Here is a 13,628-nt window from a genome sequence, read left to right on the forward strand (position 1 = left end):
TATATTTTATGGCTAACTTGTTTATTCGTGGAAATCTGCAAGTTACAGTATCTATATTTTATTTACCATTTCGCCACTTATCAGCTTATTAGCCATTCCGGTGGTTGATCTATTCTTTGTCATGACCTTTGTTCACTGTTAGTATAGGAAGAAACCGGAAAAACCTGCCATGATTGGTAGGGTCACACTACAATACCCACCTTTATCCCGGCCCAAGATTGCACCAATAAGAGAGAAGCGAGGTACTCCAGTTTCCTCCTGTACTATAACGGCTAGTTGGCTGATAAATGGTACAATGATAAATAAACAGAAATGACCCACGTGAACAACGACAACTAAACACACCAACAACGGTAAACATAAAGAGAAGTCACGATGAGTATTCCATAAACATGTGTTAAAATGAGTACACTGAACAGACAGGGTGTGGAGATAGATGAGGCTGGTGAATACGTTACAAATAAATGATAGTTCTATGATTTAATAATGAATGGTGATAATGATATGGACGTGGTGGCAGAGAGGGTAACTTTGTCTATCTTAGCAATAGTAAAGTTAACCAGAATATTATGTTGAATGTGACGATCAAGCCTGGCAGGATGATACGCCTGTAGATAGTGATAAACTTGGGATGGGAAGGCTGTATGGACTCTGGGGTTAATATCACCGCTCCTCCAGCAGGGCGTACGAATAATGGCTTTTTCTTGAATGCTTCGTCGTTAGGAAATTCTTCTTGAATAAATATGTGGATTATAATATTAACAGACAGGACAGAGATGATAAAGAAAAACCAAATATCGATTAGTTTTATGGCCAGAGTCATCGGCATGGAGCCGATTAATGTAAAGCGTAGTGTATAGAAGACCAAGAGAGCAGAAACAGACACCATGAGACGGGAACTAAACGCCTCCCACTTCACAAACAACGATGACCAACTTATTGCCAGCAGAAACAAGGATGGGATGAATAGAGATAACACAATAGCACTCCCGTGACAGTGAAGCTCAAATTCAACACTCAGGTGATATTTTCCTGAATCTGGGCCATAGTGCACGTTGAGTACGGAGAACATGGTTAATTCTTGAGGCCCAGTGAATGTTACGTCTCTCATCTCTTCTGATAACTCAACGAAATTTTCATAGGTAGACGGCAGACAGAGGTTCAGAGTGCAGACGTGGATATCAAACGGGTAGGTGTAGAATTCAAACGGACAGGTAAAACTGGCGATGTAATCCTGTGTTATGATGAGTTCGTTGTCACCGCCAGGGTACACTAGATCTTGGAAGACGGAGAAAAATACTGTTAGAATATCCATTGATAAAATATTCTTCAGTCATTATTTCTTAAAACTGGGTTCTAGGTGTTAATAATTTGAAAATGTACCGTAGAAGAAAATATCAAAGGCTAAGGTTATATGAAATGTATGGTTGTTTATTAAAAAATTCATATATCTCATAATCTCAACAAAATTTAAGAGATTCTTTCCCTATAACTCCCTCATCTCCCTTCATGCTGTGGAGTACTTATATCTTGTTCTAACTTCTTGATATAATTATCTGTAAGTACTCTTGCTTCGTACTCACAATTATATGTATTACTTACTCTTTGTCCAGTAAAGGACATGTTAAGAAAAATATGAAACTACTAACCCATTTTCACATTGTTGAAGTCTGGATGCTTCGGGTGTCTCGCTGTGGTGATTCTTACAGTCTCTTCTAGAAGCTGCAGATGACCCCCCTTCAGGTTCGACAGCCGGTACAGAGGAGTCCAGATCTTCTTGACATCCTCTCTCGATAAAACGGTTCCTTTGTTGGTGCTCTCCAGGTGACTGAAACTAAGTCTCTCGTCAAGCCAGGTTAGTTTCACTTGGAACTCAATAGTGACGGTCATGTCTCTCTCATCGACGGCCATGATGCGGTTGATGGTAATGTTGGGCGTGATAATGAGGGAGGAACTATCAGTGCCCGGGGGTGTAAGGTGGCGCCTATACCCACTAGGCAAGTTCACGATATCACAGTCATCTTCATCACTGCCGTCACTACACTCATATCGCATGTTGCAGCGGTGTTGGTGGGCGATACACTCTCCTGAACGACACATAAAGTGGTGGCCCAGACAGGGAGAGACGCTCAGGTTGAGACTCGTACCTGCATGAGACCCACAAAGTAGATCACGCACCAGCCAGATTTTCTGACCCAGCGGATATTCTTCCAAGTCTGAGGGAGACAGAGAGGCTAGAGTAGTATTGGCTGTGTTCCTCAGAAGCCATTGTGCATTTTCGTTGTCCCACATAATAAGGAGATCATAGAAGCCACGTAACAATGGCCTCCCGTTAACATAATCAGCCACACGGAACCTAGTTTGTTGTTCCTCCTCGAAACACAAACCTCGTAAACGTAAAAACTCTGAAGGTTTGAATTCACATGAGCTACATTTTTTTATGCTACACTTAGCATCGCCCCAAGTGCCGTCTGGGAACAACGCAGCACAGTTTTCTACAGAACCCCCATAAGGGAAAGGGGACACAAAGTTTTGAAACTCAACAAATTTCTTTACATTCATATCAACCCAGACGCCTTCCTCGGCTTGGTCAGTAACACCCAGCCACAGCTTCCAGGGAGTGCTGCTGCAGTTGTCCATGAAGGGCAAGAGGACCTGCTTGAGATAATCATTGTCCTGGATGGAGCCGGGGACTGACATTGAGGCATTGAAGAGGTGACACTGCACCAGCGAGGCCGACACACTCCGCCTCTCTGGCAACAGCATGTAGTGAGGCAGTGACCTAGAATACGTCGCACCTATTATAACTGATTACACAAGTCTGCAAATAGTACAACACACAAACACTGAGTAATAGTCTTTCCTCTAGATTATTTTTATAAAGAAATAATGCCCCTGAAAGGAATATTTTGAGGTCAAATGTGTTTAATCCTATATTTTTTCAAGCATCTCAGAATAGACTTTAAACTAGGCATGTGAAGTGACTCCCACCACAAGAAACAAGTGACGTAATTACCGACAAAGTTCATTATGACGGACAATGTCGAGAAGCACGTCGCCCATCATCTTGACGTCGGCAGTGTCAAGGCTGAAGACATTGCCGCGACCATTGATCCGACACGCAGCAAGATCCTCCACTTCCGCCGCCGACAACACTCGATCCCAGAAATTAAGCTGAGTTATATCTCCGTGAAGAACCTGCAAAGTCAGTGATGCCGTCAATGTCAATATAGTTTAGCGCCGTAGTGTAACCATTAATGTACGTACATATACTGTACTTTAGTTCAATTCTGTACACATCTACAGGAAGGACGGATGGTACTTAAGGTTCGAATCACCTGAAAAAATCTACACCCCAGCTCATTTCACCTGAAGATTAACTACCCTAACACTATTTTCTGGGATGAGGTTAGGTTAAGTTAGTGTCAGTGTGATCAATCTTTTGATGTAATAAGCTGGGGTGATGATTCTTCGGGTTTGTGATAGAAAAACGTCACAAGGAGACGAGTTTTGTAGGCGTGTGAGCGCGGCCGGTCTAGACGTGTGAGTGAGGCCGGGCTTTATGTGTGAAGGTTGCCGTCCACCATCACCACCACCACCTGACCCTGACTTTACTTTCACGGCAGAATCTTTAAATGGCACCACACCTTCTACCTCTCACATGGAAGTCTGATTCCTTCACTCGCTTTATGACCCTCTGTTAGGCTCTTATTTCAAAGGACGATTAATCTCACATTTTGATTCCGATTCAGAGATGCACATCACCACTCACACCACGACGAAAGTTACAATTATGCCTCGTATAGACATACACAATACTAATAAAATAAAATAAATAGTACATAATAGGTAATTGATTAAACCATACGAGTCAAAGTAAACCTAATCATAACTACTTACACAAAAGAATAAAGCAAAAACGATTACTTTGTATTTACATAGCCTAGTGGCCATGACCGCAAAATATCATTCTACACTCCCTGCATCGTCTACTTGCCCGTCAAGTTAGTTCATGCTCTGGGCAGTCAAAACAAACAGTGTGCTTAAGCATCTAATACCTTTAAGCACTAAATAAGAAAGACAAAGAATGATCGAAAAGTCCCTGTGCACCTTTGATAATAATCAGCAATACCTACATTAATACAAGCAGAACAAGGTACAATAACAATGGCGTCAATGATCACAACTGCACAGGGACTTTTCGATCACTCTATGTTTTAAGGTACTTGACTTAGCCGATACAATTGACTTACTTGAGATACAGCGAAGTCTCCCGCGTATGAATCTTGCTCCTGTCCCACTATAAGTGTTCCATTCATCAACAGGGAGCCACGCATCCCAGACGCCCGGCCGTACCTCTGTTGGGATACTCCACATCTCACAGCCTCGACCTTACAGTGCATTTTGTGGCTAACTTAAATCCTACAGGTGATAGGTAATATACAGGTAAGTGATAAAGCGGATCACCATAAGATTAGGCACCCCAGATTATTTCATCTGATGATTCAAAACCTTAATGTCAACCTAACCAAACCAATCTAACCTAACCAAACCTAACCAAACCTAACCTAACCAAACCTAACCACTCAAGTTATGTTAGGGTGTTTAATCATCAGGTGAAATAAGCTGGGGTGTCTAATCTTCAGGTGCTCCACAACAGCTGTATACGATATGTGTGTGTGTGTGTGTGTGTGTGTGTGTGTGTGTGTGTGTGTGTGTGTGTGTGTGTGAAATTGTGTGTAGGTGTAGAAGTGTGTGTAGGTGTAGAAGTGTGCAGATAAAGAAGGGGGTGGGGGCAGCGAATTAGATAAACAATAACCAAGTGTGAATAAGTGCAATCTTTTCTTTACCACCGATTCTCCATAACAATTTACTTCATGCTAATCGTAAATAATATTTGTTTGAGTTAGAAATATCTATGAAGGGATAATAATGCTTTGTGTTAATATGTTAGATTAATTAAGCTAACATTTTAAATTTCTACAGACCGAAAGAGGGCGTTTGTTTTATTATAAGATATATATTTTTTTTACGAAGACTAACCATAAAATGTGGAAATATTTAAAGGAAATTTGATCGGTGTTAATAATTGCTTTGTTATTTACGGGAGACAAAGTATAAAGAATTTCTCCCGCAGTATTGAGTTGTTTTCACAGTTGCCAAGCGATGGGTGTTATTTTAAGTGTGTGTGTCAGTGTGTGTTGACCCTGAACATTATCTACACACACACACACACACACACACACACACATACCAATTACTATCCACCATTCCACCCCCACCCACTCACACAGCCAACCATTCTCACCCACCCTCCCACCCAAGGTCTGCTTTTGAGAACTATTTCATATATGTATGCAAGTTCCTGGAAGTATAGCTAATGGACGTCACGCTGGGTACACACTGGAGCAAGATTACGTAAGACATGGGTAAGGACTGACAGATAAAGCATGGGAAGGGAAAGATAGAGGGGATAAAATAGACAGGAGACAGAAGCAGACTCACGGTAGAATGGTATGTGATTTTTTTTTCTCACGAATATAATGTCATGTTTGCAGCGTTTACTTACAGTACAAAATCTATCGACTCCATGTTTACGTAGTGTTCTTTATGGTGTTAAAGTAAATGATTCAGAGAACGCCATAACATCACAGCGCCAAAACAAGACAGCGGGAGTAAGTGTTACTAAGTGCTCCATTTAGGTAAAGTGGCGAAACCCAACACTGCATGATAACACACTACGGTAAGGGCTAAGAGAAAAGTAACGAACAGAGAGAAATAATTCCGACTTCAGGATGAAATATTAAAAAGCAGATATACAGAACAAAGAGAATAATTACGGGAATTGCCAGAATGGTGCAAGGGAAGGAGGGGAAGGGTGGGGCTTTTTCCCCTTGTTCACTACGCTATACAGAGCTTCGCGGATTCATGTAATATCACTTCCTGGTACAGTAATGATAAACACATTCTTTATAATTTTGTTCTCAAAGTCATGAACTATTAAGAGAAAGTCAAGCTCAAGCTCTATTTCAAGCTTTACTTTGACGTATGAAAAGAAATCTCCAGAAAAAAAATTAAGAAAATAGAAAATTTTAGTCAGTAGGTGAATGAAATATGGAATTCATCTCATAATGACTACACAGATATACTGGCGGTCTGACTTACACCATTTATTTCATTTATCAATATCAGTAGTTACAGGTAAGATTACAGACATAGGTAAGGAGATCCAACTTATTGATAATCTGATAATTCACGAGATACTTTGATAATCTACTGTACATAAGATATTTTGATACTGGTATTCAAATTCGATACTCTGATAATCTACATATGATACTTTGTTTTGTTTATTTACATACGATACTCAGGCCTTGGTGGACTCGTGGAGATGCACTTGCCTTGCCTTGCCAGTAGAGGGTGTAGGCTCCTGGCTCTAGGACATGGCAGAAGTGGTTCCAGGTCTCGGGGTAAATCTCCAGGGGCTCTGTAGTGACGAGCGTCTGTTGCAGGTTGTTCACGTAAGCCAGCATCTGAGTCGCCATGTTGTCTGAATAAAGGTAAGATTCATTATTTTTAGCATTAACTTATCATTCATTTATCCCATTTTAACATTAATTAAGCAATCGATAGTGTTAATGAGGGTTAGTGTGTGTGTGTGTGTGTGAGAAGCATTGAATGACTCACACAAGAGGAGGGAGTTGGCGTCCTTCTCGCTGGTGGCGTAAGAGAGGTGAATGTTGTAGTCGGCAAACTTCTCCAACCTGAAGTATACAAATATGTTCTTAACTCCCATTATAGTCTGTTCGTTATGATAGTATTCTCTGTGGAAGCAATTTGTTTTTTTAATCTACATCACTTCATTGTTTTCTTAATGGCCAATCTCATGCCAAGACTGCCAAGTCATTTCCATAATAAAAAGACACAAAACATTTATTAAATCCTTCACTTGTCAAATATCACTGTGTGACTCAGAGCAACATGTATATTTTTGCTTGGTGGTGCAAGCAAAAATAAGACGATTTTCTTTGACATTTTCTCTCATTTTACCCATAACCGAGGTACGTGGTTGATAGCAAAAAAACAAACCTATGAAACCTTGCCTAGACCTGACTGAATTACTCAGAATAGGCAAACTGTACTCCAAGCTTTGTCAATAAATTTGTTGAACTAAAACTATATAAAACCTAACCAGTCGCCTCCGCCTTCCAGACCCGGCGTATTAAATATCTCGGTTCTGGGTCGTTTGCGAGGAAGCGTCATGGAAAAATGAATGAGAATTGTCTAAATTATTGTTTGCCTAGGAAATCACGAGATTCGGTTGGTGGCAACAAATGCAATAATACGTAGCTTTTCTAGTAGTTTTCTGATTTTCAACTCCCGATATCTCAGTTGTGGGTAAAATTCACCAAAGTGTTATACATGAAATATATGAAATATCTTTTGTCATAGTTTTATAGTCCTTAAATACTGTTTCGTATACAAATTAATTTACGATTGCTAGCATAATATATAACAACGATACATTATATACATTCCGGTATGAATGTGTTATGAAAGATTTCATATACTCTGCAATATAAACCTACTTTGTAAACAATCTTATTCCGCTGACCTGATCCTGTAGCAGACGGTGAGGTGGGTGACGGGGTTGAGATCGACTGGGAAGTTGTATCGGAGGTAGACACTGGTGGAGGGTATCGTCCACACCCCCCGCTGGAGACTGTACACCCGAACCTCCTGCTCCTCCACCTCCTCCCCTCCTGACGGCGAATATAAAACACTTCCAGGAAATGGCCAGGTTCGCGGATCCTGTTTCCTCCAGATATTTTTATTGTAAAAATGAGTTGTTAGACGTTAAGTTTCCCTGAATGATTTAGTGTCACCTAGAAACATTTGTATTGAAAAGCGTGGAATATCGGTCCTAGTATATTCTCTTGTGGAGTACGGCTTGTCTCTCTGTGTGATACATATGATTCAGGGCCACTAATGCCCTAACCGAACCTAACCCATGCTAGCTGTTCCTCTATATACTTCGTCATTTTAATATAATTTTCAGCCTTGAGGTACACTGAAATACCTCGGTCTAGCTCTATGTACAGTATTAGCACAACGTTCTAGGATGTGCGACCAACTCTTCCGGTACAGCAGCTGTGTCAACCAGTGCTTGCCGAGATAGTGGGCAGAAAGGATTATTTGTTTCTTGTTTCATAATGCCATATCAAAGTATAATTAATTCCAATGAAATCGCATGTTATGGACTACAATTTATGGTGTTAATAAACCATAGTATAATGCATTACTTCGTCATAAAATATTTTATTTTGCACAATACCCGCTTGCACCGCCTGCTAACTCTATATTAGCGCCATTAAAGTGAACATACCGTTGTGTTATCAGTGGTGCCTTTGCCAGCAATTATTCATCTCGATGCTGTTTATGTGTTCATGAATGCTTAAGATTTAATTTCCTCGTAAATTTAATTCGTCTAAATTGTTGCAGCAGTTCCGGGTAATTCAAGATAACAAAAAAAGCTAAGAGAAAAATATTTACAGTAGAATGGTAACTCTAGGTAGCAGCAGCTGCGCCCGTGTGTGTCTTGTGTCGAGTGTAAACTTTATTTAATCATGATTATAAGCATTATGAGACACTATGCTTGTGTATTTTGGTTGTTTACGTTTGCTAACTTAGAATTTATCAGTTGTGACATTAAACATCCAATATTTAACGAGAATTATATAAAAAAAATCGTTACTAATCTTAGGAACAGGTTAGACTACTCACTCTGGTTATAGTGTGATAATTTCTTCCATATGAATAAAGACTTACGTTGTGTTCAGTGTTAACTTGCCCTACTGCCCTATACACGATGCCTCACACCTCCAGACTTCACACCGTCCTGCTTCTACGCCGTAAAATTTTATGTGATTCCATTATCTTTTAGCCTAGTTTAGTAGGGCCACATTTTTCTCCCAACTCCTGAGAATTGGACTATTTTCGTGTGCTGTGGTCATTAGTTGTGCCGAGTACTGTACCACTACGCTCGCCACGCCAACCCTAGGACTGCCACGACACTCAAGCTTCCAGTAATCCAAACCTGGGAATTTATAATCGGGAAAATATCGAACTCACAGGATCTTTATTGTCGTTTCAGTGACCCCGTTAGTAAAAGTTTAAAGCTACGGGTCAGTTGATTGAGGCTGAGAGCGTATTGTGGGGAAATTATTATTATTATTATTAGATAACTCCACCTGACACTCACAGACAGTTTTCCGTGGGCTAATGTCCCTTAACTATTATTTATTTGCTTTTGTTCCGTATTTAATGAAAACAAACAAAAGTGACGTAAACAACAACAAAAATACCCTTTAAAATCATTTTCTTACCTGTTGACAGTGTGAGGAAGCAGAGGAGGAGGGCGGGCAGCGGACAGTGAGGCATGGTGACAGCAGCAGCGTCAGGAGGGTGTCAAGATCTTACCGCCCCAGCCACCTTTATTCACCCTCCCCAACACCACACGCCCGAAATCGCCCACTGCTCGGTTCTCTCAGGTAACTCGTCATATCACATAAACAAGTAAGTCACAGATGCCCATCTACTATCGACCGCATTACACTAGGACTGAGAAAATCAATACTCCATCTTTTCAGGAAGTGCAAATGCTTTTTACCTGTATTTTATTAATAATTGTTGTTTCGAAATGTTGTGCCACACGTAGATGAACTTTGCGTGATGTACCGCTGCATGAGAAACACTAACGTAGGCAATGTCATGCACAAGGTTGTCTCTTTTAAACTCTTAATTAAAAAAGAAAACTGATATAACTTGACGTGTCCTTTAAACCTAACCAGAGGAGGACTCTCTCTCTCTCTCAGTTGAAATGCATATACAGGGTATACCATACAAATCAATGAAACTTCCTTAAAACATTTTCCTGTGTGCCAAGATGCAGTGGTTGTAACCTTATTAGTGAATGTACTGAACAAATAACGTGTCTTTATTACAACGCCATAAAAAACAGAAAATCTTAAGGTTAACTACATAAGATATGAACAACACGACGCAATAATTGGTTATGTGATGCAACATGTTACTATTACTTAATTTACCTGTGACATGAGCAAACCATTTCATTACCAACACCTGTCATGTTACCGTATGATCTATCCTCTTATCAATTATATCATTACTTTCCCTCAAAAAAAAAAGTATTTTTTCACATTTTTCTCTCCATGAGGACACCATAAATGATCTTAGTTGGGTCACATGTTAGGTTCTGTCTTCACTATTAATAACCGCACCTGGCCACCACGACGGACATTGACAGACTGGTGTGGTAGTGTGGGCAGCCCTACCTCCTCGCCCGCACGTGGGAAGGCCATGGACACCAGATCAATGCCCATTATATATTTAACATCATCGGCGGCATAGCATTACATTGCCTGGGTGTTCGTGTTTATTCTCTATATATTTAACTTTAGGTGTAAATTACTTGGAAAATGTGATCAAATGATGTCGTGTTGATCGTGTGTTGTGGTTACGAAGATGTCAACAACAGGACTAAAGTAGAGTAGACTCCGTATCGGTGGCTGGATGCGTGAGTGATTCGTAGAAAATAAACTTGACCTTTAATAACCGGATACCATTTCACAATATGTCATGGAATGTCTATTGAGTCAGAAATGTCAAAACGTTACATCCAAAAGTCATGTCTATCATGGTGATTCAATTTTGTCGTCTAGCTCCAAGTGTACGTTGGTCGCCCTCCCGCGCTCACAAGCTGTGTTTCTTGTGTCCATCTTACCTGGAACGGACTCATCTGCAAAGTTCACTCTTCCAATCCACTCCAATTGTTTTCTGATGAATCAACGTAATTACTCAGTATAATGATGATGACGTGGCCTTCTCATGTGTGTATACGTGACCATTCATCATTCAGAGTTAGTATGGAACCTTCTGCTTATGTCACTTGAAGATTAAACACCCTAACGCTACCTTGGGGGTTGATTAGATTAGTTTAACATCAAGGTGATTAATCTTCAAGCAAATTAAACTGGGGTGTCTAATATTCAGGTGATCTAAATAACGTATTACATATTTAAAAAAAATCAGAATTTAAAACTTTAAATAAATAAATAAATACAGAAAGGAAGAGAAAGAAAGAAAGAAAATGTAGGACATTTCTGGAAATGTGAACTTCCCATCATAGTTTCAGCAGTCGCGCGTACGTTTATATTATCACGTACAGTACACTACTGACCGGTAACAAGGTGGGGCTCATACACACACCCCATCCCCTCCATTATCCCAACTCCACCTGTAAAACACGGATATCCTGACCTAAAGTCACGGTGGGAGGAGTTTTCCTGACTGTCCTCTGCTCTCAAACGAATGCATGTCAGTCTCATGAGTTCTATTTAAGCAAACTTTACTATCAGGGCTAAAGTTAAGCTCTAATCCTAATATGCTTCAGTGTAAATGGACCTTAATCTTCACTGTTATGCCTCTCGTTACATGACACCGGCACCGTCGCAGGTCATCATATCTAAACTCACACTCTCATTTACTTAGGTACACACAGACATTTACAGACACACACAATATCGCAATTCTATCATTTATATAAACAAAGCATTAGTTAGGTTATGACTTTAATTTGAGGTAACATGATCAGTTCTCTTAATTAGTTAATACATCAAACTTTCGTGGAACATCACAAGTGTTTTGGGGGAAATTTTCTCAGTCTGATCTAAAGCACTGTAGATCAATTATATTATACGTACTGTCTCTCGTGCGGTGCTTTAAAGAAAATCAATACCACGCGTGCGAAAGGTCCAACACACAGATATCGTTAAAGACAACTCTAATAATAAAACATTGCCGTGAGTTTTGTAGATTTAATAAATATATGTTATGTTTTTTTTCTAATAAACCTGTAGAATGGGTGTCGAAAGCCAGTAATCGTTATTCTTTGAGATTATCACAATCAAAGAACTCATCCGGACACAGTTTCAGCTGAGCGAGGGTAAACATGGGAGTGACGAACACCCAACAGCTCACCCCACAGGTTCCAGTTACGAGTTAGCCATAACTGTGTTGTGATGGTCGCCGGTCCCTAATGCTATTTCTTGGCTTACCTATAGATCTTTGCCATATTTTCCGATTTCATCTTAAATGTTCTCATTGCCTTCATATGGTGCAACGAGTGATTGTATTATTGTGCCACCAGACCCGATAGACTTAAGGTATTTCCGACATAATCAGAAAAAATCTTATGGATCGAATGACAATTGAGTTTGAAAATTCACTCGGTGTCAGTTTAGTTATGGTGATGATGACTTAAAGACTCGGCAGGTTGTTGTCTACTGAGTCTTTATTCTCTAAAGAATATTCTAATACCTATTGATTATAAGTTTCCACGAAGCAGCAGCTTATAGCTTTATGGACGAAACGTGAACTCAGCGTCGAGTGGGTGTGTAGCCTCTCACTGGCAGCTTTATAGTAAATGTTTGTGTATTTGTGCCGTTTGACAGCTTTACAAGACAATGGTAAGAATAAATTAAGAGTTAATTTCACGACAAATGTGAATGAAATGGAGGCAACCATTATTACATTATACTGTATAACACATAAAAACTTCACTGATAGACAGATAAATGACTTCTTAATTTACTTAATCGTGGTGATTACACACAAAAAGCATACTTAGCCACGCTTTTTCCTCCTAGATATTACAATTCTTTCCCAGACAAACTTAGATTTCTTTTGGACTTTTATCAGGCGACAGTTATATATGTATAGACCTATGAAAAAAAATTAATAGATGTTGGTGATACCGAAGATCATACTGTTTATAGTCCTTGGGTGATACAGCGGTAATCCACGTGTGTCAACAAAGTGTCAAGGGTTCGAGTCCTGCTTGACCCGGAAACACTTAAGACTAGTGTGACCCTCACTAGTCGCGAGTCACTACTAAACATCGCAGGTTTCCCGGACTCCTGATTCCTTCTGCACTAGATAAACCAACGAGCCGAACATCTACTTAACTTGTAAGTGGTGAAATGATAAATAAAAGAACTACTAGATGACTTAAATTTGACTGTGACGAACTGGAAGAGCAGGAACATACTCGATCGTTGTCATTTGATTGAGAGTGTGTACAGTAGTGGTCGACTGGTAGTGTGTACAGTAGTGGTCGACTGGTAGTGTGTACAGTAGTGGTAGACTGGTAGTGTGTACAGTAGTGGTAGACTGGTAGTGTGTACAGTAGTGGTAGACTGGTAGTGTGTACAGTAGTGGTAGACTGGTAGTGTGTACAGTAGTGGTCGACTGGTAGTGTGTACAGTCGTGGTCGACTGGTAGTGTGTACAGTAGTGGTAGACTGGTAGTGTGTACAGTAGTGGTAGACTGGTAGTGTGTGCATTACAAGCAATGTAAGGTCACGTAGGCGAAGTGTGCTGAGGCATTGAACAGTATGTGGGGTAGTAACGTGTTACAGAATGTCTATTATTTTATTTTTGTTCGTTTATTAATTTTTATTATATTTTCGCACCCCCCTCCCCCCAGGTCCTGATGTGTGTCAGTGATCTGTGTCCTGGTGGGCTAATCCCCGTAAAACAAATGAAAAA

General features: G+C 40.1%; 2 protein-coding genes across 11 annotated transcripts in view; one reads left to right on the forward strand and one right to left on the reverse strand.

Moving 5' to 3' along the window:
• On the reverse strand, positions 1-10,546 carry LOC121857040. 5 transcript variants are annotated; one of them, XM_042352880.1, is made up of 9 exons: positions 10,110-10,546; positions 9,387-9,615; positions 7,616-7,763; positions 6,688-6,764; positions 6,402-6,550; positions 4,254-4,358; positions 3,017-3,198; positions 1,650-2,782; positions 1-1,278 (listed from the first exon to the last, which is right to left on the reverse strand). In XM_042352880.1, the coding sequence occupies exons 2-9, from the start codon at positions 9,439-9,441 to the stop codon at positions 536-538; spliced, it is 2,592 nt and encodes an 863-aa protein (XP_042208814.1). In that variant the 5' UTR covers positions 9,442-9,615; positions 10,110-10,546; the 3' UTR covers positions 1-535. The 5 variants fall into 5 exon arrangements, with proteins under 5 accessions (XP_042208814.1, XP_042208813.1, XP_042208812.1 ...); XM_042352879.1 differs by having other exon boundaries at positions 9,387-9,621; XM_042352878.1 differs by having other exon boundaries at positions 9,387-9,797.
• The window catches only part of LOC121857042 (major facilitator superfamily domain-containing protein 8-like), a 24,104-nt gene continuing 19,932 nt past the window's right edge, over positions 9,457-13,628 (forward strand). The window contains exon 1 of one of the 6 annotated variants that reach the window (XM_042352885.1): positions 9,457-9,551. The gene's annotated coding sequence lies outside the window, so the exon portion shown is untranslated. The other 5 variants (XM_042352884.1, XM_042352887.1, XM_042352888.1 and 2 more) reach the window with 5 other exon arrangements.

This window comes from Homarus americanus, unplaced genomic scaffold (genome assembly GCF_018991925.1).
Source record: "Homarus americanus isolate GMGI-L3 unplaced genomic scaffold, GMGI_Hamer_2.0 scaffold44060, whole genome shotgun sequence".
In the NCBI taxonomy this organism is placed as follows: domain Eukaryota; kingdom Metazoa; phylum Arthropoda; class Malacostraca; order Decapoda; family Nephropidae; genus Homarus; species Homarus americanus.

What these genes read in the sequence shown, in the direction of transcription:
- LOC121857040 (XM_042352880.1), bottom strand. Translation starts at nt 9,441, where the DNA reads ATGCCTCACTGTCCGCTGCCCGCCCTCCTCCTCTGCTTCCTCACACTG. An exon ending in CCCTCTACTGGCAAGGCAAG is followed by an intron (nt 4,359 to 6,401) that starts GCAAGTGCATCT and finishes GTATCCCAACAG; the next exon opens with AGGTACGGCCGGGCGTCTGG. An exon ending in GAGACTTCGCTGTATCTCAA is followed by an intron (nt 3,199 to 4,253) that starts GTAAGTCAATTG and finishes CTGACTTTGCAG; the next exon opens with GTTCTTCACGGAGATATAAC.